Source organism: Phascolarctos cinereus, unplaced genomic scaffold, assembly GCF_003287225.1.
Source record: "Phascolarctos cinereus isolate Bilbo 61053 unplaced genomic scaffold, phaCin_HiC Scaffold_5;HRSCAF=322, whole genome shotgun sequence".
In the NCBI taxonomy this organism is placed as follows: domain Eukaryota; kingdom Metazoa; phylum Chordata; class Mammalia; order Diprotodontia; family Phascolarctidae; genus Phascolarctos; species Phascolarctos cinereus.
This window is the reverse complement of record NW_027555958.1, coordinates 111,608-138,291: the sequence shown is the minus strand read 5'-3', so window position 1 is coordinate 138,291 and position 26,684 is coordinate 111,608. Positions and strand designations below refer to the sequence as shown.

Below are 26,684 nucleotides of genomic sequence, written 5' to 3'. Positions count from 1 at the left end.
GGCTGAGGGGGGGGGGTAAAGGACCCGGAAGTGGAGGTGTTTGCATGGTCATCAATATGTATATTGCAGCCCTCAGTAAGAGGGAAAGAGTTGGGGAGGAAAGACTGTGAGCCAGGCACTAGACTCAGAAAGGAAGTTATGGATTGGGTGATGAATCTGGATAGCATAAACCTCAATGGAAGAGAGGTTGCTGAATTGTTTTGGTTGGTAAAGGAAAAGTCTGGAAGTGACAATGGGGAGTTAGGAGTACTCCAAAACCCTAACAATGACGTGAGGGGAATGAGAGTATAGCCAGTAATGGAGAGGGTAGTGACAGAAACAATGCAATCAAGAGGGATAGAAAATGGAAGGAGCAAGAAAAGAAATTTTAGATGAAATTTAACTATGGAGCAGAAATTCCAAAGGGCACAATGGAAGGGGACAGCAGATACACATACAGTGGGACATTGTGAGGTAGGGTTGAGATGGATGCGGATGGGGATTTGTAGAACAGTTCAGAATTATTAAGAAGGACAGAGTATAAGAGCTCTTAACATTTATTGAACACTTATACCCCCAGCACTATGCTTAGTGCTAGGAATATAAACACAAGCATATAATCATCCTTGGCAGGGCCCAGAGAATGTGTTCCACTTTTAGCATAAGACACCCTCATGCTTCCCAGCACAACAGCTGATGTGCTCCTTGCTCTTTCCTCTTCTCTTAAGCTATAGAGAGCTTTTAGAGAGTAACAGGGCAGCTAGGTGGCACAGTGGATAGAGCACCAGCCCTGAAGTCAGGAGGACCTGAGTTCAAATCCAGCCTCAGACCAAACACTTGACATTAAATAGCTGTGTGACCCTGGGCAAATCAATTAACCTCAACTGCCTAAAAAAAAAAAGAAAAAAGAAGAAAAAAAGAAAGAGAGTAATATAGGTACCCTCAGGATACACTTCTTTCAGGGTGTAGATGGTGCTGAAAGGCAGCAAGCCCAGTTCTTCACAAGCAGGTACAGAAGCTATCAGGCTTCAGTCGCCTCTCAGCTGATTCAGACTTTCCCTAGCCAATCAGCAAAGCAATGCCTCTCTTCTCACCTACATGGTTCCCAGAAAAGCCCCTGAAGAGTGTGCCTGTCAGCCTCTGTCTTGTATTATGTAGGTGGCTTCCTTTGTCACTTTCTGTCTTCATTCCCAGGCTTCTGCTCCTGTCCTAACCTAGAATATCTAATACTTTGGATCAGGGCCTCCTTGTTTTTAGTGACATATCTCAAATTTACGATGTGAAACTCCAAAAGTTCACCTTTCTGTTGAGGGTGCCCCTCACCTCTAACTTTTTTCTCAGGCCTATAGAACAGTCAGTGTCTTTTCCTAATCCCTACTCTAACCCTAATTCCAACACCAACAATAACTGATATCATTCTGGAAGACACAATGAAAAAGGGAAATCCCTGGGGCAAGCCCTACAAGGCAAGGGTAGAAAGGGCCTAGCGGAAAAACCTAGAAAAGATACCTTGGAAGCTTTAATTACATAAAGAACAGAGAGAAAAGAGATACACATACACACAAACACATACATACACACATGTATATGCATGAACAGGACTAGCTGAGGTGGGGAGTGAGGTAGGGGAGGTACTTGACTAATTGAGAAGAAAAGAGGGGAGGAAGAACTATTTAACCAGATAAAAGTAGGAGAGAAAAAAGAACTTATAAACAAAACATCAAAGGGAAAGGTTTAACAAATGAGAGGAAAGGATCCAGCAGAAGGATGAAAAAAAATTTAACTTGAAAAAAACCCCAGTATTACTCAGACAGAGGAAAACATTAACCTAATTCTTTACAACTTTAAATGTGAATGGATTGCAGGAGTAGGGATCCTGTGGCCTTGAGGCCACATGTAGGCCTTCTGGGTCATCAGTGTGACCCTTTGACTGAGTCCAAGTTTTATAGAACAAATCCTATTACGAAGGGGATTCATTCTGTGAAGTTTAGATTCAATCAAAGGGCTGCACTTGAGGACCCAGAGGAACGAATATGGCTTTAAGGCCGCAGGTTCTCCACCCCTGGGTTAAATAACCCAATAAAATGAAAAAAGTGACAGATTAGCTAACAAAACAAATTCCAACAGTACACTGCATACGAGAAACACAAAAAAAGACATAAGCAAAATAATACTGAGGTGATGGAATTTTACTATGCATTAAGCAAATCTGAAAAAAAAACAAAAACAAAAAAACCCAGCTGTTGCAATCATGCTGTAATAAAGCAAAAACAAACATTCAAAAAAAAATTTAAAAAAAACAACAAAACTCATACACTCCAAATGCCTTAGAATCCACATTCATAAAGAAAGCATTATCTGAGCTACAAGCAGATATAGACAGTAACACAATAATAACAGGAGAGACTTCAATAATCCTCTCTCAGTTCTGGATAAGTCTAACAGAAAGAAAAATAAAATAAAAAATATGGAATTGAACAAAGCTGGAGAACCTAGACTTAAAAGACTGATGACATCTAAATGGGACAGCAAAAGAATATATACATTTCTCAATGCCACATGGAACTATAATAAAAAAGTGACCATATATTAATGTAGAGAGATATTGCAAACAAATATAAAAAGGCATAAATAGTTAATACATCCTTTACAGAACCTCAAGCATACCACAGGGAGGGAAATCACATCTTTATAAACATACATTAACAAAACAGAAAAGGACTGATGAGCTAAATCTGCACTTTTTTAATTAAAAAAAACACATTTTATATCACTTTAAGGTTCACAAAATATTTTTTAATGCTAATTTTCTTTTATTTATTTTTAATTAATTAATTAATTTTTAGTTTTCAACATTCACTTCCACAAGATTTTGGGTTCCAAATTTTCTCCCCATCTCTCCCCTCCCCCACTCCAAGATGGCATGCCTTCTGAATACTCCTTCCCCAAATCTGTCCTCCCTTCTATTTCCTCATCCCCTTCCCTTCCTATTTTCCTGTGGGGCAGGATAGATTTCTATACCCCATTGCCTGTATATCTTATTTCCCAATTGCATGTAAAAACAATTTTTAACATTTGTTTTTAAAACTTTAGGTTCCAAATTCTCTCCTTTCCTCCCTCCCCACCCAACCTCACTGAGAAGGCAAGCAACTTGATACAGGTTATACATGTGTAGTCATGTAAAACACTGCCATAATAGTCATGTTGTGAAAAACTAACTATATTTCCCTTCATCCTATCCCACCCATTTATTCTATTCTCTCCTTTGTCCCAGTCTCTCCTCAAGTGTTTGCTTCTGATTTCCCCCTCCCCTAATCTGCCCTCCTTTCTATCATTCCCTCCTCCCCCTATTTTCCTGAAGGGTAAGATATATTTCCATATCCAACTGAGTGTGTATGCTATTCCCTCCTTAAGCCAAATCCGATGAGAGTGAGATAATTTACCCCATTCTACCTCTCCCTTTCTTCTTCTCCCCATATAATCCTCTCACCCCTTAATTTTATTTTTTAGATATCCCTTCATCTTCAACTCACCCTGTGCCCTCTCTCTCTCTCTCTCTCTCTCTCCACACAGATACACATATGTGTATACATACACACACACACATGCATGTATGTATATATATATATATATATATTTTCCTCTCCAATTACCCTAATACCGAGAAAAGTCTCATGAGTTACAAATATCATCTTTCCATGTAGGAATGTAAACAGTTCAACTTTAATAAGTCCCTTATCATCTCTCTTTACTACTTACATTTTCATGCTTTTCTTCAGTCTTGTATTTAAAAGTCAAATTTTCTATTCAGCTCTGGTCTTTTCATTAAGAATGCTTGAAAGTCCTCTATTTCACTGAATGATCATTTTTTCCCCTGAAGGATTATCAGTTTTGCTGGGTAGGTGATTCTTGGTTTTAATCCTAGCTCCTTTGACCTCCAGGATATCATATTCCAAGCCCTGTGGTTCCTTAATGTAGAAGTTGCTAAATCTTGTGTTATCCCAATTGTGTTTCCACAATACTTGAATTGTTTCTTTCTGGCTGCTTGCAATATTTTCTCCTTGACCTGGGAACTCTGGAATTTGGCTATAATATTCCTAGGAGTTTTCCTTTGAGGATCTCTTTGAGGAGGTGATTGATAGATTCTTTCAATTTCTATTTTACACTCTGGTTCTAGAATATCAAGGCAGTTTTCCTTGATAATTTCTTGAAAGATGATGTCTAGGCTCTTTTTTTGATCATGGCTTTCAGGTAGTCCAATAATTTTTAAATTCTCTCTCCTGGATCTATTTTCCAGGTCAGTTGTTTTTCCAATGAGATATTTCATATCATCTTCTATTTTTTCATTCATTTGGTTTTCTTTTATAATGTCTTGATTTCTCATAAAGTTACTAGCTTCCATTTGCTCCATTCTAATTTTTAAGGAAGTATTTTTTTCAGTGAGCTTTTGGACTTCCTTTTCCATTTGGCCAATTCTACTTTTGAAGGCATTCTTCTCCTCATTGGCTTTTTGGACCTCTTTCACTATTTGGGTCAGGCTATTTTTTTAAGTTGTTATTTGCTTCAGTATTTTTTTGAGTCTCCATTAGCAAGTTGTTGACTTGTTTTTCATGATTTTCTTGCATCACTCTCATTTTTATTCCCAGTTTTTCCTCTACTTCTCTTACTTGCTTCTCAAAATCGTTTTTGAGCTCTTCCATGGCCTGGGACCAATTCCTATTTTTCTTGGAGGCTTTGGATGTAGGAGCTTTGACTTTGTTGTCTTCTTCTGGTTGTTATGCTTTGATCTTCTTTGTCACCAAAGTAAGATTCTACGGACGGGGTTTCTTTTTTGTTTGTTTGTTGTTTTAGCTGTTTGCTCATGTTCCCAACCAATTACTTGAGTTTTAAACTCGTTGTTAAGGTAGGGGTCTGCTTCCAGTGTGGAAGATGTACTGTCCCAAGCCTCAGGGGTTTGTGCAGCTTTTCAGAGATAATTCTAGGAACCTGTAACTTTTCAGTTCTTCTAAAGTGGTATGATCAAAGGCAAGGTTTTACTCCTTTTCTGGCCTGTGCTCTGGTCTATGAGTGACCACAAGCACTCTTTTCTGCCTTGGAACTGTGAGAAGGATTCCCTTTTCACCACAGCCAGAAGCTTCACCGTGCCAGTGTTCCTTCTCACCCCAGGACTGCCACCCAGGACCATGACCCAGATCCATGCACGGGTAAAGTAAGAGAACCCTGCACCAGCAGAGAGACTCCTGCAATCCCCTCTGATCAGCCACTTGATCCCACCTCTGTCTGTGGGATGAGAGCTCTGGAAGCAGCTGCCCCAGGACCGGGGAATGGACTGCACTCCTCTCTCACTAAGGTGCGACAGACCTTTCCTACTGACCTTCTAAGTTGTCTTTGGTGTTTGTGAGTTGAGAAGTCTGGAAACTGCTACAGCTCCCCTTGATTGAGTTCCCTGAGGCCTGCATGGCCCATGCTGAACTGCACTCTTCTCTCAGCCCGTCACAATAGACCTTTCCCATCCAGGTTGTCTTGGACTGGAAATTTGTTTCATTCTATCTTTTTGTGGGTTCTGCTGCTCTGGAATTCGCTTAGAGCCATTTTTTCAGGTTTTTGGAGGGGTTGGGGGAGAGCTCAAGCAAGTCACTGTTTTACTCTGCCATCTTGGCTCCACCCCCTGAAACTACATTTTAAAAAACATTGGTCTAGCTATAGTTTCTGCTGTCCTGCTTTCCAGTTTTCCCAGCTATTTTTGTCAAATAATGAGTTTTTGTCCACCACTCTATTTCTTAGCCAGTACCAGACTGTTTTTGATGATTACAGCTTTATAGTAGTTATTAGCATATTCACAGTTTCTCAGAACAAAAACAACCCCTTATATTCATAAACTATTTTGTTCAGCCATTTCTCAAACAACGGAAAACCATTTTACCTCCAGGTTTTTGCTACCACAAAACTGCTGATATGAATAGAATACTGTATTATGTTTGCCAGACGTGTAATACTGTATGTCCTACAGCATATTCAATTCTGGATCAAAAAAGCATTATCTATTCTGGTTATTGTTCTCCTCAACAAGGTCAACTTCTTTATGTGACATCATCCCATTTTCTCCAGAAGATTGTATCAATCACCTCTGCTCTTACCTCTTCCAAACTTCCAACTCTCCCCATCTGCAGGCTCTTCACATACTGTCCCTATCCCTTTGCAGTATATCTTCATAACAAGTCCATTTTTGTAATGAAATTAACACTAACTTTCCTAGAAAGGATATGTGTCAGTCAATTATCTTAAGGCTTCATTCACCATTTCTAACTGCCCAGACCAAAACATGTCTGGGGCAATCACTATATGTTGTCTAGTCCTATTATGATGTAAGTTCCTTGAGGTCAGGAACTATGTTGCTCCTTCTAATTGCATCCACAGAATTTAGCACAGGATCTGGCACATACTCAGGGCTTAATAAATGCTTATTCATTGGGAAATGAAATAAATATCTTAGTAAAACATTAACATCTAAACATATCTAAAACTGTACAAGTGTGCAAGTTAATGTATGTGTAGTTGAAAATGTTTTGAAAGCTCATAGCTGTTTTTACAGGCCAGAAAAAGCAAATTCTTCATCTGCATGAATGCAACAACCCTTTTAATTTCTAAAAATTGTATATCTATCTATCTATCTATTTTAAACAAAGAAACTAAGATGTCTAATGGATGAGTTTATCACATTTCTCTTTCAAGGAAGAACTGTTTGATGTTGCATACAGTTTTTACCATGGTAGAATGCCTATTACAAATTCCATTCATAATCTCTCTGTAGTATGGATTTTCGACATTGCATAAGCTTTGTGATGGCACACAAGGAAGGCCTTCCCACATTCATTACAGTCACAGAGTATTCAGAATAAATGAACTGATTTCAGGCAAGCTCTCCATTCTGGAAGAAGGTCCTTTTACATTTGCTAGAGATCTTTCTTATAGTCAACACATATTAATTCTGGGATGGCAAGTTAGCAGTGCAATCACAGGGAAGACTTTCCACATTCATAAAATTTCTATCTAGAATGAATTTTTTGTCGTTAGATCACTATATACTCAAGAAGATGGCCTGTCCACAGTTTTTTACCTTTATTAGGTTTCTCTGCAATTAATACTCCTGAAGACAAGAAAGTTCTGCATTTTGAAAAAAGGTCTTTCCTTGTTCCTGACATAAATACTGTTTTTCTCCATTGTGACATTCATGATATGTCAACTCAAGGAACAGAGCACCTCAGCACAGTCAATTATAAAGTTACACAGTTACATTCATTAAATTATTTTTCACCCTAATTTCACATTAAATATGTTTATAAGGTTTCTCTCCAAAGTGACACCACTGATGTTGGGTAGCTGTGTGTCCAGACTGAAGCCTTTCCCACATTAAATATATTCAGCAGAATATCTCTTACATGAATTTCATAACATCGGGTAGCGATATCCTCACTTGGAAGGCCTTCTAACATTCATTACTTTTATAAGGCTCCTCATCAGTATGAATTCTCTGGTGTAGAATAAGGAGATCTCTAAAGCAGACTTTCCCAAACTAAAGAATAAGGCTTTACTCCCATATTTATTAACTGATGTACAGACAGAAGGCCTGTATGCCTGAAGGCCTCATGACATTGATTTTATTCATACAATTCCTTACCAATATTAATTCTCTGATGTAAATTATCAGATTGAAAGCCTTGGTACAGTGGTTACATATACAAGGTCACTCTCCAGTATGAACTCTCTGTTGCAGGGTCATCTGTATGCTCAGGCTGAAGGTCACTCCGCACAGAATATATTTATAAAATTTTTCTCTGCTATGAAGATTATCATGTCAGATGAGTCATTTCTTCACATGAGAAACCTTTTCACATTCATAAAGTTTCCAGTGTGAACTGTCTGATGTTGAATGGTTTTCTCACACAAAAAAATCTTTCAACATTAATTTCTCTCACAAGGTTTATCTCTAGTATAAAGGTTCTGTTGCTGAGTAAGTTACATGTTCTCTTTAATGGCCTTCCTACACTGATTATATTGATGAGATCACTAATATGAACTCTCTTATGCTTAATAAGATGGTGACTTTGGCTAATGGCTTCCCACATTCATGACATTTATAAGATTTCTCTTCAGTATGAATTATCTGATGTCAGATAAGAATTCTGTCAATGGGGAAGGACTTCCCATATTGACTACATTCAAAAGATTTCTCTCCAATATGAATTTTCACATTGACTAAGATTGCCTTTCTGGCCAAAAATCTTCCCACATTGATCACATTTATAAATTTTTTCTCCAGTATGAATTCTCTTGTCAGGTAAAATGTGTTCTCCGAAAGAAGGCCTTCCTACATTGATTACACTCAAAAAGTTTTGAACCAGTATGAATTCTCTGATGCTGGGAAAAGTGTGTGCTCTGATTGAAGGGCTTCTCACACTTATAAGGTTTTTCTCCAGTATGGGTTCTCTCATGCTCAGTTAAGTTGCCCTCTATGGCAAAAGACCTCCCAACAATGATTACATTTGTAAGGTCTCTCTCCAGTATGAGTTATCTGGTGTAGGATGAAGTGTGTGCTTAGCTGGAAGGTCTTCCCACAGTGATTGCAATAAAAAAGGTTTATCTCCAGTATGAATTCTTTGATGCTGGGTAAGCTGCACACTCAAGCAGAAGGCCTTCTTACAGTGATAACATTCATAAGGCTTCTCTCTATTATGAATTCTCTGATGTTGGGTAAGCTCTTTCTTCACATGGAAGGCCTTTCTGCATTCATTACATTCATAAAGTTTCTCTCCAGTATGAATCCTCTGATGCTGAGTAAATGACTGCCTTGTGGAAAAGGTCTTCCCACAGCGATTACACTCGAAAGGTTTCTCACCAGTATGAATTCTTTGATGCTGGGAAAGGTGTGTGCTCCGATGGAAGGTCTTCTCACACTCATCACATTTATAAGGTTTCTCTCCAGTATGGGTTCTCTCATGTTCAGTAAGTTGCCCTCTCTGGCGATAGGCCTTCCAACAATGATTACATTTGTAAGGTTTCTCTCCAGTATGAATTCTCTGATGTTGGGAAAGATGTGTGCTCTGGTAGAAGGTCTTCTCACACTGATCACATTTATAAGGTTTCTCTCCAGTATGAATTCTCTGATGCTGAGTAAGTGATTGCCTTGCGGAAAAGGTCTTCCCACAGTGATTACATTCAAAAGGTTTCTCACCAGTATGAATTCTTTGATGCTGGGAAAGGTGTGTGCTCCGGTAGAAGGTTTTCTCACATTGGTCACATTTATATGGTTTCTCTCCAGTGTGGGTTCTCTTATGTTCAGTAAGTTGCCCTCTCTGGCGAAAGACCTTCCAACAATAATTACATTTGTAAGGTTTCTCTCCAGTATGAATTCTCTGATGTTGGGAAAGATGTGCACTCTGGTGGAAGGTCTTCTCACATCGATCACATTTATAAGGTTTCTCTCCAGTATGAATCCTCTGATGTTGAGTGAGTGATCGTCTTGCGGAAAAGGTCTTCCCACAGTGATTACATTCAAAAGGTTTCTCACCAGTATGAATCCTTTCATGCCGGTAAAGGTATGTGCTCCGGTGAAAGGTTTTCTTACACTGATCACATTTATAAGGTTTCTCTCCAATGTGGGTTCTCTCATGTTCAGTAAGTTGCCCTCTCTGGTGAGAGACCTTCCAACAACAATTACATTTGTAAGGTTTCTCTCCACTATTAATTCTCTGAAGATGGGTGATTTCTGAGCTCTGGGGGAAGGCTTTTTCACATTCATTACATTTGTAGGGTACCTCTCCAATACAAATTCTCTGATGAATTAGCTTCCCACAGTCATTGCATCCATAAGGTTTCTTCTCAGTGGAAATCCTCTCATGGGAAGTAAGGGATGAGCTGTGATTGAAAGGCTTCCTAAATTCATCATACTCATAAGGTTTATCTTCAGTATGGATTCTCTGATGTTGAATAAATTGTATACTCTCTGGAGAAGCCCCTACAAAGCTGCTGCATTTAGCGTCTTTTCCTTCAATATCTGTTGCCTGATGGCAATTAATAAATAGGTTGAGGTTTATGTCTTTCCCACATTCCTTATACTGAATCATTTTCTCTCTAGGATATAATCTAAGGTAATCAATAAAGTCTGACTGAGAAGTGAAGGATTTCCCACATTCATTATACTGAGAAAATATCTTCTTTGAGCAGACACTATTATATTTATTTGAGTCTGAAGGTGGAAGGAAGTTCTTTCTGTGTGTAGCACATTTATGGAGGTTCTTTCCTGGAGATACTCCACATTGTAGAAAAAGTTTTGGTTTCAGCCTCACACTCTGACTGTATTTAGCACATTCATGACCTCTCACTTCAATTAGAGATTTTGTTTGGATGATTTTTACTTGCTGAGAATTTTTCAACTCAGTGCTCTGCTGCCTCCCTAATCTGGCATCACTTTCCCAGTCTTTCTTTAAATTGGAGAGACAGAGAACATCCCCTGTACATCTGTTCAGTCCTAACTGTTCCATCAAAAAGCCCAGTTTTGCAGTTGACTCCTTGCTTTCAGGCTTAGTCTCTAAATCTGAAAAAAATAAAGAAAATGGAAATGTCCCTTTGTGACAACTGCTATACGCTTTCCCCAGTTCTGCTTCTCTTCTTAAAATAATAATTTCATCAAACTTTAGGAGAAAAAACAATGACAATACCTTGTTGAGACACACCTTACTTATGGTCTACAAAAAGCTTTCACACTGATCTTCCCAACAACCTTGTGAGGAAGGACAGGTATTAAGGCTCCTAAAAGGAAGCTGAGATTCCAAAGAGTGGAGTGATTGGATCTGGGCCCACAGGTCATCAGTAACAGATGGGTGTCCTCCTCACTATCCTCACAGTCTTTCTGCTGCTTCCTCATAGTGGAGTCAGCTCATGGTATCTGGAAGTCCTTAGGCAGAGGCTAAATGACCATCAATCAGGAGGACCTAAGGAAGGACACCTGCCTTTAAATGTGGCTGGGGCAGAAGTGGAGGCGTAGTGATTGGACTGGCCTCTAGCATCACTGCATACCTCAGATTCTGACTCTAAGTCTTACAATAGGGCTCACTGTCTTTCTTTTCCATTTATCTAAATCCTAAGGACCTCAGTACATGACCTTCAAAGGCAAAATGACAGGCTATCAGTATGTGTTCCTGGAGACATGGATCAAAGTCTAATTTAGATCTGAATATTACAGAGCCTGGATGAAGATGAAGGTGATGAGTTAAGGTGAGGCTTCACTGTGGGTGTGATGAGGAATTCTGACCAATCAGCACCGAGGACCCTGCCTCTTTACCTGCCCAAGATTTATTTTGTATCCTAGCCTCATGAAGTACTAGACCCTGGACTTAGTGCTGGGAGAAAGTGACAAAAAAAGAAACCATCCTTGCCCTCGAGGGTCAGACTTTCTCTTGGGAAGGCAGGGGAACAACACTTACATATGTAAACAGATTCTCTCTCTCTCTCTCTATCTCTCTCTCTCTCTCTTTCTCTCTCTCTCTCTCTCTCTCTCTCTCTCTCTCTCTCTCTCTCTCTCTCTCTCTCTTTCTCCTAAGATCAGAGATGGTTTCACTTTTGGTGTTTACATACAAATCACCAATAGCAGTGACACATTAGCACTGTCTTCAGGGTTCCTATGCAATGCTTGTCTATGGGATTTTCCATATTAGTTCCATTATAAATGCATAAAATCCAAAGAAGAAATCTGGTTTTGTTTGGCGTGGTATTAGATATGTAAATTATTTTGAGAAGTATTATCTTTTTAGGAAGCAACTAGGTAGCAGATGGATAGAGTTCTAATCTAAAGTCAGGAAGATCTAAATTCAAATTTGGTCTCAGAAACTTATTGTGCAACCATGGGCTAGTCTCTTAACATCTGTTTGCCTCAGTTTCTTCAATTCTGAAATAGGGATAATAAAAGCACCTAACTCTCATAGCTATTAATAAACACTTTTTCCCTTCTTTTTACTATATTCATCTGATGCATTCCTGAATATTTAATTTCCACCAATTATTTCATTTTACTCCATGTATAATCATTTTATAATTGCCTGTATATGGATTCTGTGGCTTCTTAAGCAGTTGAGTTCTAAAAATGAAATTATTTTTACTACCCCAAAGGGGTTCTAGCTGTTTAATGTTTTACTGACCTTGATTTTAGTAAATAATAATAATGATTGTAACTTTGAATTAGGTGACCCTAATGATTTAAACTATGGTCTTTGTGAAAAATTTTCAGTTGAGAAAAGCTAAATTTTAGATAAAGCATCATGTTATCTCTAAGTAATTTGACCTTTTGATTTCTGATGTGAAGTCACCTAATCACCTTTATTTGTCTTATGCAGACACTCCATGATATTTGCCTCTGAGAAGTGCTCTGTCACCATCTTGTAGGTTTGGATATGTCAATAAGAAGCATTTATTAAGCACCTACTGTGCACCATCCATTGTGCTAAGTGCCATGGATACAAAAAAAGGTAAAAGACAGTCCCTGTCCTCAAGGGTCTCACAGTCAACATGCAAACAACTCTGTACAAACAAGAGATGGACAGGGCAAACTGGAGATAATCTCAGAAGGAAGACAGAAGAGTGGTTGGGAAAGGTTTCCTGGAGTAGGTGGCCTTTTAGCTGGGACCTGAAGGAAGCCAGGGGGTGCAGATGCAGATGAGGAGGGAGAACATTCCAGGCAAGGGGGACAGCCAGAGAAAATTCCCAGAGTTGGGAGGAGGGGCTTGTTCAAAGAACAGCCAGGAGGCAGGAGGCTGAAAGAACACTGGAAAGTTATGGGCTCTTAGTATCTTTTGTCACTTAAAGATTTGCTGTCCTAACTTATTGTCTAACCCCAAAGGTTTAATGAGGTAACTTTTTCTTTTTCAATGAAGGTTTGTAGGTTGGCATTATTTCTTTTTGTCCAATGCTGAAGACAGCTCAAGAAGAGAGACTTTGAGAAACACCATCAGACTGGGAAATTTAAAAATCATGGGCAATTAGAGAAAGACCTGTTCAGTTGAGTGATGAAGTCAGAAGCCAAAGTGCAGAGGGTTTGACAGAGAAGAAGCCTAGAAGAAGTCAAGCACTCAGTGTAGATGGATGTTTCAAGGCCCTGAGCTGAGAAGGGGAGAAGACAACAGAGCAACAACCAATGGGTGGTTGGGATTACTCCAGAGAGGGTGAGAGCTAGGGTGAGAGTCAGATCTTGTTCTGATCCAGCATGAATGTGATACATTGATGGAGAAGATGGGGAAGACCAAGGATGGAGCAGAGGGGGGAGAGAAAGGAAGGCACAGGAGCTGGAGGTACTCGAGGAAGCATCAACATGGACGTGGAAGTCCCTGAGTGTAAGGGCAGGAAGCGCCATGTCCTGTCCAAGGAACAGCAGCCAGGCCAGGGACACTGGACCATAGAAAATGTGAAATGGGATGAACGGTAAGAAGATGGAAAAGTGGGACAGAATCAGGTTCCTAAGAGTGCTCAAAGCCAAATGTAGTTATTGACCTCTGTGGTGCTGAAGAGGTTGTATCACAGAAAGAAAGTACAGATATGGGATGCATCCTGACTTGGCTTTGGGGTTGGTGGCCATGACACGGGTTTATATGCTGGCCCTGCCTCTGGCTGCCTGGGTGACCTTGGCCAAGTCACTACACTCTCTGGGCCTCAGTTTCTTCATCTGTAACATGAAGGGGTCAGAACAGGTGGCCTCTGAGGACCCTGCCAGCTCTACATCTGGGATGCCAAGAGCCTTCTCTAAGACTGGCAGTTGTCAGGAGACTGACTTGCTGAGGTGGCAGGGAACGGCCTTCCTTTGGCTGACACACAGTGGGGGCTTTTCCTCTGAGGCCTGGGCAGCTCTGAGCAGAGGCTCCTGTCCAACTCTGGAAGGGGTTGCACTGACTGACCAGTGAAGACACTGTTGCCAAGCACTCCCTGCCCTGGGGGTCAGTCACTCACTCACCTGGACAGCTGCTCTCTGGGATTCTCCTCTCTGGTATCCAAGGAGCCTCCCTTCGCTCCAGCTGGCGTATCACCTGGGGCTTAGACATGGCGAGTCCTGCTCAAAGGAAGTGGGAGCCCTGGGGTAAAGACACAGCTGTGGAAGGTTCCAACCAAGACTCATTCCCCGAGAATCACCCCAGAGGAGATGAAACTGAGGACCAGGGGAAGCAGAGATTCAAAAGGAAAAAAACCCAACCCAAACCCCGAACCCTGGTAGAATTCCCAGCTTTCGTTAAGTCTTACACAAAGTGCCCCGTTACATGAGTGCTAACTTGATCTCCTGAAAGGGACTAGGGCCTTTACCTAATGCCCATCCCAGAAAAACTAGGGGCATTTACTGAATGGCATTCATGTCATTCCACTCAAATGGAATGTAAGCTCCTGGGGGGGCAGGGACCATTTTGTCTCTGGGTCCCCAGCACCTAGCACTGGGCCTGGAACACAAGAGGCGCCTAACACATGCTTCATGAATGAGGGAATGAGCCTCTTGGCCCAAGATGAGGACTCCCTAGTCTCTGAAGGCCAAACAGTCCCCTCTAAGCCTTTTCCCAAGGAAGGACCCAAGGACCCTCTGGGTGTTGGGAGGGGGAGACAGAGCCCTGGGTCCCAGGGGAAGCCATGCTCACCCAGGCAGAGCAGATTCCGGTAGGTCTCCAGCATCACATCGCGGTACAGCTCCTTCTGGGAAGGGTCCAGGTAAGCCCACTGCTCCCTTGTGAAGACCACCACCACATCTTGGAAGGTCACTGGCTCCTGAAACACCAAATACCTTTGTTTGTGCTTGTCCAGGGACCAGCCCTCAGATGGACCTGGGAGTAAAGGGCCTAGACACTGGGGAGAGGGGGTGTAGCTATTGGGGTTCTGGCTTCCCTGAGATCCATCCAAATTTCTATCAGTGCTTCGGTTTGTAACAGCCTCTGACTCATCTAATAAAGGAACTGCTCCCATGCAGGAAACAGCCTGGAGTGGCAGGAAGCAGGCTGCATTACAGGTAGAGGACCTGTGTTCAAACCTCAGCTCTGCTCCTGACTGTGACCTCAAACAAATCCCCTCCCCTCCCGGGCTTCAGCTTCAACTCTGGAAAAGGAGAGGGTTGGAGCCATTGTGGGCCCTGCAATGGCCTAGGCTGGAGGCCCCCAAGCAGCCCCAGAGAATTCCTCATGCACTTTGCCCTCTTCAAAGGGACACACCTTCTCCCAGGCCTCTCCTGACATTACAAATCACGGGAGGACAGGATTTCCCTGGAGGTGGCATCCATTGTGACCCGGCCATGGGCAGGAGGCCCTCCTGGTGGAAGCAGGCACATCATAACTTATTAACAGCCTTCCCCGAAGATGACTCCCAGGATGGAAGGCAGGCCTGTCCCCCCCCCCCCCACAATGTGGGCTGAGCACAGGTGTCAACTGGACTGGAATCAGACTTGAACCCGGCAATGGCCAGAGCTGAAACACAGCAGGCCAGAGGCTGAAGAGTCAGGACACAAAGAGAAGTTTAATGAGAGTGAGGAAAACAATGCTTGCAGACAGAAGGCCCCCCTCCTAAGAAGGAAGGCTTATCCTGCAGGCAGAAGGGCAGAGTTTATATGACCATGATATAATCATTTGTAGGTCTGTTCCCAAGGCAGGCTCATGTGTGGTGTTCCTGAGTCCCAGGGGGACCATTCTTAGATTGACTGTCTCAAGGGTTGAGGGCTGTGATCTGTCTGTGGGGTACAGAACCTGAGTTCTGTGATGGGAACAGGATTGTGAACATGTCAGAGACATGATGGATGTCGGCTCTCAGGTCCCTGGGAAATAACGGGAGTGAACACCTGGTGCTGGTCCAAGTAATATACTTTGCCAGGTGGTGAAATCATCCACAGTGCAAAAGACTATTGTTATGCCAAGCTCAGGGCACAGTCTGCTTGCTGGGCCTCAGCTCTGGGAAACAGGGATCTCCAAAATATATTGACACAGGGAGGGGAGAGCAGACTGTCCCTTCCACCCTTGGCCCCTCCCAGCCAACGCCCAAGGCCACAGCAGCTGTATTGGCTGCCACAGTTCTAGGCTGGCCAACTTACACTGACCTTGGAGACCATCCACAAGCCTCCCTGACCCCAGGATAAGACTTTACATTGATGCCAACTGCATTCCATAGCACTAGATTTGGTCCAACCTTTAACCAAGAGGGCTTTCCTTCCTGAATTCCTGCTGATGCTAGGATCCTGGGCAAATCTCCTCCCTTGGAACCTCAGTTTGACTTTCTGTAGAATGGGGATGGCCTTGCTTGTACCCCAACAAGTTATGAAGAGCTCCAGAGGTAGAAGGGGAAGATTTGCTATTCTTCATGGAAGACTGCTTCTGCCTCCCTCCCAGCACAAAGCTTAGTAGGGAACCTGTAGGAACCCCAAAGTCTTCAACAAGGGCTGGAGTGATCCCTGGGTACAAAAGGGAAGGGACTCAAGGCCAGGGAGAGGTGATCACTAAATCATTCCTCAGATGGGGAGGGAGGTCCTGTGGACTGGGGCTGTCAGAGATGCAGCTGGGGTCAATGGATCTGCATTCGAATGGGCAGGTGGTGTTCCCGCTTGGGGCCTCGGCTTCTTCTTCTGTTGGGTGAGGGGACTGGCCAAGGTGAATGAACAAAGGTTCTGGCCAGCTCTGCATGTAAGACTCAGAGCTATGTGGAAGATGTGCTCCCCCCAGGTCTGGGGCCACTCACCTGGCAGACCCTTGCTGTCAGGAACACAGGGGCCATTCCTGAATCCAGAGAGCTCACTCCTCATGGGAAAGCTGGATAGGCAGGGCTGGGGAGGAGAAGCAAGCCATGAGCAGGGCTGGTCCTGCTGAGGGTGGGTGGGGGGATTAGCTGCCCCTTCCCCTTGAGCCCTTCCCTGTACCTAATGGGAGAGTTGGGCAGGCAGGGCTGGGGAGGAAAAGCAAGTCATGAGCAGGGCTGGTCTTGCTGGGGCTGGAAGGGGGAAAAGACCCCACCTCTAAGGAGCCCCCTTTCCTATTCCTCATGATGAAGCTAGGCACAATTGGTGAGGCAGAACTGGGAAGACAAACAAGACACGAGTGGGGCTGGCTCTCTGGGGGAGAGGGACGGGCTAGAGAAGCCCCTACCCCATTCCTCATGGGGAAGCTGGGCAGAAGCAAACCATGAGCAGGGCTGGGCCTGCTGAGAGAGGAAAGGGGGGAGAGGCTAGAGACTCCAACCCTAGGGTGTCCCCTTCCATTCATTCCCACCTGAACATAAGGAACAGTGACCCTTGCAGGCCATACAGACAAAAAGCACCAGTCTCTAGTCTCCAGGAGCTGAGTTGGGAAATCCAACATTTAGGGGAGAGGCAGGACCCTTGGCCCGATAGCCACCCTGTCACCTGGGACACAATCCCATCTCTCCCCAGAGGCAAGATCATGGGCAGGTCATGGAATCCTCTCTGAGCTCTGCTTTCTCCCAGAAAATGGGGGTAAGGAGCACATAACTCCAACTATTTTTTTTTTAAAAATAGGATTTTGCTAGTCTTAGGTATTTTAGTAACTAGACTTCTCCCTGGATCCCTCCAGCTACCCTCTGCCAGGGTGCCATCCTCTAAAACAGGGATTTGTTTATAAATAAACAGGACAAAAAGAAATCAGCCAGACAGATGAATTCATTGATGAATCAGTCAGTGTGAGCCAAGTTCCTTCCACCCCTTGTCGTCATCTCCCACACCCTCAACGTACTCTCACAAAGCTCCTCTAGAAAGAACTAAGTGCTTTGGCACCAGAAACATCAACTGTTGACACTCTCAGGTACAGAGGTAATGAAGGCCAGATCATAAGCGGAAGTGGCAAAAGCCACCCAAGACTGCCAAGGGCTTGCAAAGGCAGGGATGGAGAAAGGGGGACAAGCCGTGCAAATGCACGGAGGCTGGACATGAGCAGGAGCTGGCCTCCAAAGGACAAGAGGTGGCAATGGGGAGCAGGAGGGGCGGGGCTCTCAGAGGGATCCTGAGAAGCTGGGGGCGGCGGGCAAGGGTGGAGGCCAGCCTGAGAGCCAAGAAGGCCTGGGTACGAGCTGCTCTTCCACTCAGAACACGATCTGCACTGGCAGAGTCCATCTGCTCCCCGGGGAGTTCCCTCATCTTCTCCTGATCCTCTCCAGTCTATTCTCTGCTCCAATCCCTCCCTGGAGCCCAGGGCAGGCAAGAGGGCAAGTGACTCCTGAATAAGAGGGATGGACACCCTTGGGAGCAGAGATGGTGGAGAATGAGAAAGCTGTGGGGGAGGGGAAGGGAGGCAGGAGGGAGGGGAGAGTGGGAGTAACTGGGAGGAGGGCAGAGGTGGGGGAGGGGAAGAAGAGGGAGGGGATAACCGGGATCAGGGCTGAGGTGGGGGGCCGGGAGAAGGCCGAAGGTCAGGGGGTGCAGAAGGAGAAAGGGGGCGTCTGGTAGAGGGATGGGGGACACACCGTGACCCCTCTGGCCACAATGACCCCCGTCTTCCCTCGGAACTGACCGCGGCCGGACCGGCCTCTCCCCTGGAGGACTGCGACCCAGGATTAAGCACAAAGCGGAAGTTGCGTCAGACGGCACGCTCCCATGTCCCGCCCAGCCTGGCCGTTTCCACGACAACCGCTCTGGCTGGGTGCAAAGGAGGCCTGGGGGCGCTCAGCCTTCTGGGAAACAGGGCTCTGCGGCCCGCCCGGGAGTGCGCAGGTGCGACAGTCGTTGGCCCGTCGCTTTGCGCTTGCGCCTTCCACTCCCCCACCCTATTCTTTTTGCTAGGTGATTTCGCCATCTCTTCTCCCGAGAGTGATTGGTGACCTCCTAGGGGCTGCTCCCCAATCCCCTGACTCCATGTGTCCACGTGCCAGCCAGAGGCGGGGGTCAGGGAGGGTCAGTCCGTCCCCAGGGGATGTTCATAGGCAGCAGAGTCAGTCAAAGCGCATTTGCTGAGTACCTACTGGGTGCCTGGCGCTGGCACCTACCAGGAGCCACTAACTGTGCACAAGAGCTGCCCCCTCCCTCGATGGTGTGTGCATAGGGGAGCAGCCTTGTGAGGGCAGTGCTCTCTTTTGTCATTGAGGGCCAAGCACAGTGGGGGGACCCTGCTGGCATGGAACAGAGCCCCTGGGGGGAGACAGGTTGGGATCTGAATCCCTGGAGGGGTTGGTTTTGCTGCTAGCAGGGCAGGGGCAGGCACATAGTGGGTGCTTAATGCCCCAGCATGGGTAGGAATCACCCAAGATCGGTAGCCAGGGACCTGTCATTTCCATACCCCCTACTCAAGCTAATCAGTGTGTAGTTTATAATTATTTGATGGGTTATCTGTGAATTAAACAGAATAGGATTAAATTTAAGTCGTTGTATTAGAAGAGTTATGACTATGTGTTGATGATTATATTACTTATATATCAGCTAGGTTCATATTGTTAGTTAGAAATGTACTAAGAATATAATTGCCCCTGCACCCAATGTAACATGCTGTATGTAATAAGGGTCATTTGCTGGTGCAATACCCTCTCCCCACCCTGCATCACTATGTCCATTCCCTACTTACCTCTGCTTCAAACCCACAACTTCCTTGGACCCTAGGATACTGTTGGTTGATTGATTGATTGGTTATTTGACTATTCCATATACCCAAAAAGCAACTTAGCCCTCAATCCATTGCTGAACGAATTAAGAATCCTTAGCAATCACAAGCACAGTACTTGGGTGACTCTGAAACACAGTGGGACAACCATAAAAGAAAATTCACATGAAAAAATAAAAATTTGATTTTTGAGAAACCCAGATTGAAATGCAATGCCTTCTGTACCTTTTGAGTCATTTTTCAGGTGTGTGTGTGACTCCTTGTGACCCCGTATGGAGTTTTCCTGGCAAGGATACTAGAATGGTTTGCCATTTCCTTCCCCAGTTCATTTTACAGATAAGGAACTGAGGCAAACAGGGTTAAGTGACTTGCCCAGGGTCACAAAGCTACTAAGTGCCTGAGGTTGGATTTGAACTCAGGTCTTCCTGACTCCAAGCCTAGCACTCTATCCACTGCGCCACCTAACTGCGTATTTCCAAATGGGTATCTGAAAAGGAAAGAAAATCATTCCTGCCTTGGAGAAGTAGACAGGTAAGCCCTTTGACTGAACCCAGACTTCACAGAACAAATCCTTTCATTAAATGGATTTGTTCTGTACAACTAGGCCTCAGTCAAAAGGATGCACCCAAAGACCCTGAAGGCTACACGTTTCCTTGAGGCCGAAGGTTCTCCACCCCTGGACTAGGCAGAAAGGAACATATGTGATGAGTATAGGTGGCCAGGACCCCTGGCCTGGTCACCCAATGGACCTACTTCCTGCTGTCTGAGAAAAATAAAATGATTAAGAATTATGACCAAAGGAATCTTGGAGTTCATGAACACCCAAGTGGAACAGATGTGGGTCGTGGCAAGATAAAGGGAGTGACTGTTGCTGTATAGAGATTGGGGTAGGAGTGGAAGAGTGGCTCAGGAAGTTTACATAGGTTAAGGAACTAGGAAGCTGAGGTGTTAAGGCACCAGGAAGTTGGTCATCAATATGGATGTTGTAGCCTTTAGTATGAGGGAAAGAGCTGGGGAGGAAAGACTGTGAGCCAGGCCCTGGACTGAGAAAGGAAGTTATGGATCGCGTGATAAATCTGGATAGCATGAACCTCAGTGAAAGAGAGGTAGCTGAGTTATTTTGGTTGGTAGAGGAAAAGTCTGGAAGTGACAATGGGGAGTGAGGAGTACGTGGGGGGAATGAGTGAGGTATAGCCAGTAAGAGAGATTGGTGATAGAAACAGTGCAATCAAGAGGAAGCCAGGTCTCAGTGAGGGATAGAAAATGGAAGGAGCAAGAAAAGAAGTTTTAGATGAAAAGAAGCTTAACTATGGAGCAGAAATTCCAAAGGGCACAATGGAAGAGGATAACATGTATTATGGGGATAGGGTTGAGACGGATGGGAGTCAAAAACTGGGCAATTGGGCTTGGAAGGGTTGTAAAACGTTAGCTAGATGTTCAGAATCATTGGGAAGGGCAAAGCATAAGAGTTTTATTTAGCATTTATTAAGCTCTTACTACATGTTAGGCACTGTGCTTAACACTGGAAAAATAAATACGAAGTATCAAACTCTTTTTAGGACACAGCCACAATCTGCAGGGCACTGAGAAAGTGTTATGAATGCTCTTTTAGCAAAAGATACTTCACACCTCCCACAATAGCTACTAGTTGTGCCCTGCTCCTTCCCTTTCTCTTAAACTAGAGAAGGCTTATAGAGAACTCTACAGGTATGTATCCTCCAAGGGTTCCTTTCTCTCAGGATGCGATGATGCTAGAAGGCAATAAGCCCAACCAGTATAAGAGCATATACAGTATAAAGGTGTGGGGATATTCTAAAACTATAGAGGATACAACTTTACCACTTCAGAATTTGATTTAGGTTGGACCTTGACGAAATAAATGCCTTGAAGCACTATTGATCTGCCTCCCTCAATGAATCTCTCTCACCAAATTCCAGACTCTATGCATTTGCACAGACTGTCTCTTCTTCCTGGAGCGCTTTCTTTGTCTATAGCTCTCTTACATAATGTTGGAATTAACTGTTCTATTGGTGTTCTATAGAACAAATGTAAATACATCTATAAATACATATCATCCCGGAGCAACTAGGTGGCTCAGTGAATAGAGCACTGGCCCTGAAATCAGGAGGACCTGAGTTCAAATATAGCCTCAGGCCAAACACTTGACACTTACTAGCTGTGTGACCCTGGGCAAGTCACTTAACCCTAATTGCCTTAAAATATATATATATATAGTCTTGGATTTTTCCCCCTTTGGGAGTTCATTTGTGGTTTGTTCAATTTCCCTTTCTGACATCGGACTATTTAAATAATTTATTTCTGTTAATCTAGGTATTTCATATTTTTGTAAATATTTATACATTTCACCTAAGTTATCATGTTTGTCAGAATATAATTGAGCCAAATAGTTTCTGATAGTTTCCTTTATTTCATTTTCCATGATTGTGAATTTTCCTTTTTTTTGATACATTGTTTTACTTTTCTATTTAAAAAAAATTAGATGAGGTATCTCATTATTTTCCCCCCAAAATCCAGTTTGTCCTTTCATTCATCTATTCAATTCTTTTTCTTCAATTTTGTTGATCCCCAATTTGATTTTTCAAAATTATAATTTGGTGTTTAGTTCTCCCCTCCCCCATTGGTTCTTTTTCTCTCGATGAAATGTGTTTAGAGATGTAATATTTCCATTAAGGTATGCATTAGCTGAGTGCCAAAGGTTTTAGAATGTTGTTTCATTGTTGTTATTTTCTTAGACTGATAAATCATTGTGCATTTATTAAGCACCAGACACTCTCCTAAGTGCTAGGGATACAAAAAAAGGTAAAAGACATTCCTGTCTTCAAGGAGCTTACAATCTAATGGGGAAGACCACATCCAACTCTCAATTGTTTCTATCATTTATTTTTTGACCTGCCACTTCTTTAAGACTAAATTATTTAACTTCTAATTAATTAAAATTCTTTATTCAAAGTTTCTTTGTGGGAATACATACATACATACACATATACATATATTTGGCATTTGTGGTAAGTAATGTGTTCACAATTTTTACTTTTCTGCATTTCTTTGCAAGGGTCTTATGCCCTAATACATGTTCAATTCTTTTTGTGAAGGTGCCATTAACTCTCAAACACAAATCCAATGGCCTTTTCTCAGTCCTCATTCTCCTTGACCTCTTTGCAGCCTTGGACACTGTTGACTACCCCCTCCTCCTGGATACTCTCTTCTCTCTAGGTTTTTGAGACACCACTCTCTCCTGGTTCTCTTCCTACCCCTCTGATCACTCTTTCCATCTCCTTTGTGGGATCTTCCTTCAGAACACGCCCCCTAACCATAACTGTCCCTCAAGGTTTTGTCTTAGGTCCTCTTCTCTTCTCCCTCTACACTACTTCACTTGGGGAGCTTATCAGCTCCCATTAATTACCATCTCTATGCTGATGTGTTCACATCACATTACTCAAATCTCCCTATCCTGCACCAAACTCTCTGTTGACCTGCAATCTCACATCTCCAACTGCCTTTCAGATATCTTAAATTGGATGTATAATAAATATCTTAATCTCAATATATCCAAAGTGGAATTCATTATCTTTGCCCCTAATACCCCCACTTCTATCTTCCCTATTACTACAGAGGGCAACAACATCCTTCCAATTTCTCAGGCTCCCAATTTAGGAGTAATCCTCAACTCTTCACTCTCTGTCACCCCACCCCCATCCAATATGGTGTCAAAGCCCGTCAATTTCACCTTTGCAACATCTCCCAAGTATGCTTCTTTTTTTCCTCTGATGCTGCCCCCATCCTAGTGCAGGCCGTGGTCACCTCACACCTGAACTACTGCAGTAGCTGTAGGGAGCAGGGGAAGGAGGGTGTCTTCCTGCCTGAAGTCTCTCCTCATTCCAGCCCATCCTCTACTAACTGCCAAAGTGATCCCCTTTAAGCACTGATCCAACCATGCCACCTCCCTACTCAATAAATTCCATTGGCTCCTTATAGCCAGGATCAAATACAAAATCCTCTGTTGGTGTTCAAAACCCTTTATAACTCAGCCCCCCTCCTACCTTTCCAGTCTTCTTATACCTTACTCCCCAACACATATTCCCATCCAGTGACACTATCCTCCTGGCTGCTCCACGAACAACACACTTCATTTCTTGACTGTGGGCACTCTCCCTGGCTCCAGGCATCCCCCATACCTGGAATGTTCTTCCTCTAATTTGACTATTGACCTCCCTGACTTCCTTTAAGTCTGAACAAAAATCACATCTTTTACTGGAAGTCTTCCACAACCTATCAATTCTGCTGCTTTCCCTTTGTTAATTATTTCCCATTTAACCCATATATAGCTTACTTCATATATGTTTGCATGTTGTCTCTCTCATTGGAATATAAGCTTGAAGACAAGGACTGTCTTCTGCCTCTTTTTGCATCCCCTGTGTCTTGCACGATGTCTAGCACATACTAGGCATTTAATAATAATTTACTGAGACACTCCACTCCTGTGGCTTCTCCCTCTGATGAGCAAGGATGCCCTGGCCAGCCACATCTTCATTCCCCCTGATTCTCTGGACTTGCCCTCCTTTGCCATTTTCCCTAGTTTTAACTTCCTTTTATGTGTTGTTTCTCCCCACTAGAATGGAAACTCCTTGAGGGTAAGGACTATTTTCCTGCTTCTTTTGTATTCCCAAAGGCTTAGCACACAGACAGGCACATTGTAAGCTTTTAATAAATGCTTGTTGACTTGACTTGAAATTTAGATCTCTGATCAATGCAACTATAAATCACAGGTTCTAATGAACAAGTGCTCCAAATCTATCATGAAAAACACTGTTTACTTCTGGACAGAGAGATAATGAATGCTGTAAGACATTCTCAGAAGTGGCTACTGGAGGAGATTGTTTTTTCTGGATTATGCAGCTTTGTAGTAAAGGCTTTATTTTAAAGTTTTTTTTTCCTCTAATTTGCCCAATGGTGGTAGTGGGAGAGGCAGATTAAAAAAAAATCTTAATTAAATAACAATAACAAAAACAATAACTTAGAAATAAATCTATATAGTTTCTCTAGTATGTATATAGTGTCAGGTAAATTATTTTTCACCTGTTAGATAGTTCAACATTAAAATATGTTAAAAGGTTTCTCTCCAGTTTGGATCTTTTGATGCCCATTAAGGGAAACTGTTAGGTGTCTTATATTTACCTATTCTGCATTTATTTTGAATATATTTATTGCATACATACTTCAATAAGTACATATTGTCTTCTCTAATGGAATATCAGATCCTTGAGAACAAGGATCGTTTGCTTTTATCACTTGTATTTTTAACACTGAGTACACCTGCCACTTGAAGGGTGCATCAACATCCTTTTTTTGGTTATCTGTGCAATTCTTGTCTATTTCTCCATATGAATATCATTAAGAAATCCTCTGGAATCTTTATTGGAATTATTTTAAATATTTTAATTGATTTTAGAAGTAGTCTTTTTTAGTTCCCTAACTAGTTTAGTTCTATGAACACCAAATTCCCTTGAAGTGTTTAGCTCTTACTTATTTTCAATTAACACTACTTCATAGTTTTCTTTTTTATAAATTCCATAGAGCCCTAAGTAAGTCAGTCTCCAAAGACTGGATGACTTATATTTTGATGTTGAGTAAGATATCCTCTCAGGAGGAAGGCCTTCTCACATTATGGGGCAGCTAGGTGGTAAAGTGGATGGAATGCTGGGCCAGAAAGTCCGGGGTTTAAATCCAGCCTCAGATATGATCCTGTGCAAGTCTCTTAGCTTTGTTTGACTCAGTTTTCTCATCTATAAAAAGGTAATAACAGTATCTATCTCCCAGGATTATTGTGAGCATCAAAAGAGATAATTGTAAAGCATGTAGCACAGTATTAGGCACATAACAAGTGCTCAATGAAAATTAGCTGCTATTATTATTATTATTATTACTCTTCATAACATTCACAAGATGTCTCTCCAGTATGAATTGACTGATGTTTAGTAAGAAAGCCTCTCAGTCAAAAAACCTTCCCACATTCATTATACTCATGAGGGTTCTCCAGCATGAATCATCTGATGTACAGTTAGATGTCTACGCTGGCTGAAGGTCTTCTCACATACATTACATTTATGAGGTTTCTCTCCAGTATGAATTCTCTGATGTAGAGTAATCTGTGCTCTCAGGCAGAAGGCCCTCTCACATTCATTACATTCATAAGGCTTTTCTCCAATATGAATCCTCTGATGTCTGGTAAGCTCTGTGCTCAGGCAATAGGTCTCCCCACATTCCTTACATTCACAAGGTTTTCCTCAGTAGGACTCCTCTGATGTTTAGTAAGAAGACCCCTAAGGAGAAATCCTCAGTCATTACACTCATAAGATTTGCCCCCAATATGAATTGTCTGATGTCAAGTAAGCTGGCCTCTTTGGCTTAAGGCCTTTCCATATTCATCACATTTATGAGGTTTCTCTCCTATATGAATTCTTTGATGTCTAGAAAGGTGTGCTCTTAGGTGAAAGGCCTTCCCACATTTATTACATTCATAAGTCTTCTCTCCAGTATGGATCCTCTGATGTCCAACAAGGTTTGTGCTTAGGTAGAAAGACTTCCCACACTCCTTACATCTATAAGGCTTCTCTCCAGTATGAATTCTGTGATAATCCAGATAGGTCTCCTCTCTGGCTGAAAGTCTTCCCACATTCATTACATTCATAAGGTTTCTCTCCATTTTGAATTCTTTGGAGATGAGGAAGCTGGGACCTCTGAAGGAAGGACTTCTTCTCAGTATGAATCCTTTGATGCGAAGTACAGGATGAACCATGGTTGAACGACTTCCCACATACATTATATTCAGAAGGAATCTCTCCAGTGTGGATTCTCTGGTGTTCAATCAGTTGCATAGTTTGGATGGAATCCTTCCCAAATTTATTACCTTTAGAGGTTTTCTTTCTAATATTAATTGTGTGATAAGAATTAATATATGGGCTGAAGCTGACAGCTTTCCTGTCTTCATTAGAATCATCAGGTTTCTCTCTAGGATAAAGTCTATGGCATGCAATAAAGCCTGAAGGAGAAGGGAGGGGCTCCTCACATTCATTACACCTAGAATCT

General features: G+C 42.8%; 1 protein-coding gene, 1 long non-coding RNA gene and 1 pseudogene across 2 annotated transcripts; 1 reads left to right on the top strand and 2 right to left on the bottom strand.

Moving 5' to 3' along the window:
• Positions 1-6,595: 6,595 nt before the first annotated feature.
• On the bottom strand, positions 6,596-18,545 carry LOC110203491 (uncharacterized). Its single transcript, XM_078154569.1, is given in 7 exon segments — positions 6,596-8,489; positions 8,575-8,605; positions 8,607-10,573; positions 13,976-14,071; positions 14,643-14,769; positions 16,717-16,801; positions 18,451-18,545. Coding segments are annotated over 6 exon segments (2,433 nt in total). The 5' UTR covers positions 16,753-16,801; positions 18,451-18,545; the 3' UTR covers positions 6,596-8,313.
• On the top strand, positions 12,373-17,632 carry LOC144457449 (uncharacterized). The gene is made up of 2 exons (XR_013486753.1): positions 12,373-12,500; positions 12,906-17,632. It is a non-coding gene; the product is annotated as an uncharacterized LOC144457449 (long non-coding RNA).
• A 7,045-nt stretch (positions 18,546-25,590) lies between the features above and the next one.
• Positions 25,591-26,473, bottom strand: LOC110203494 (uncharacterized; annotated as a pseudogene).
• Between the last annotated feature and the right edge of the window lie 211 nt (positions 26,474-26,684).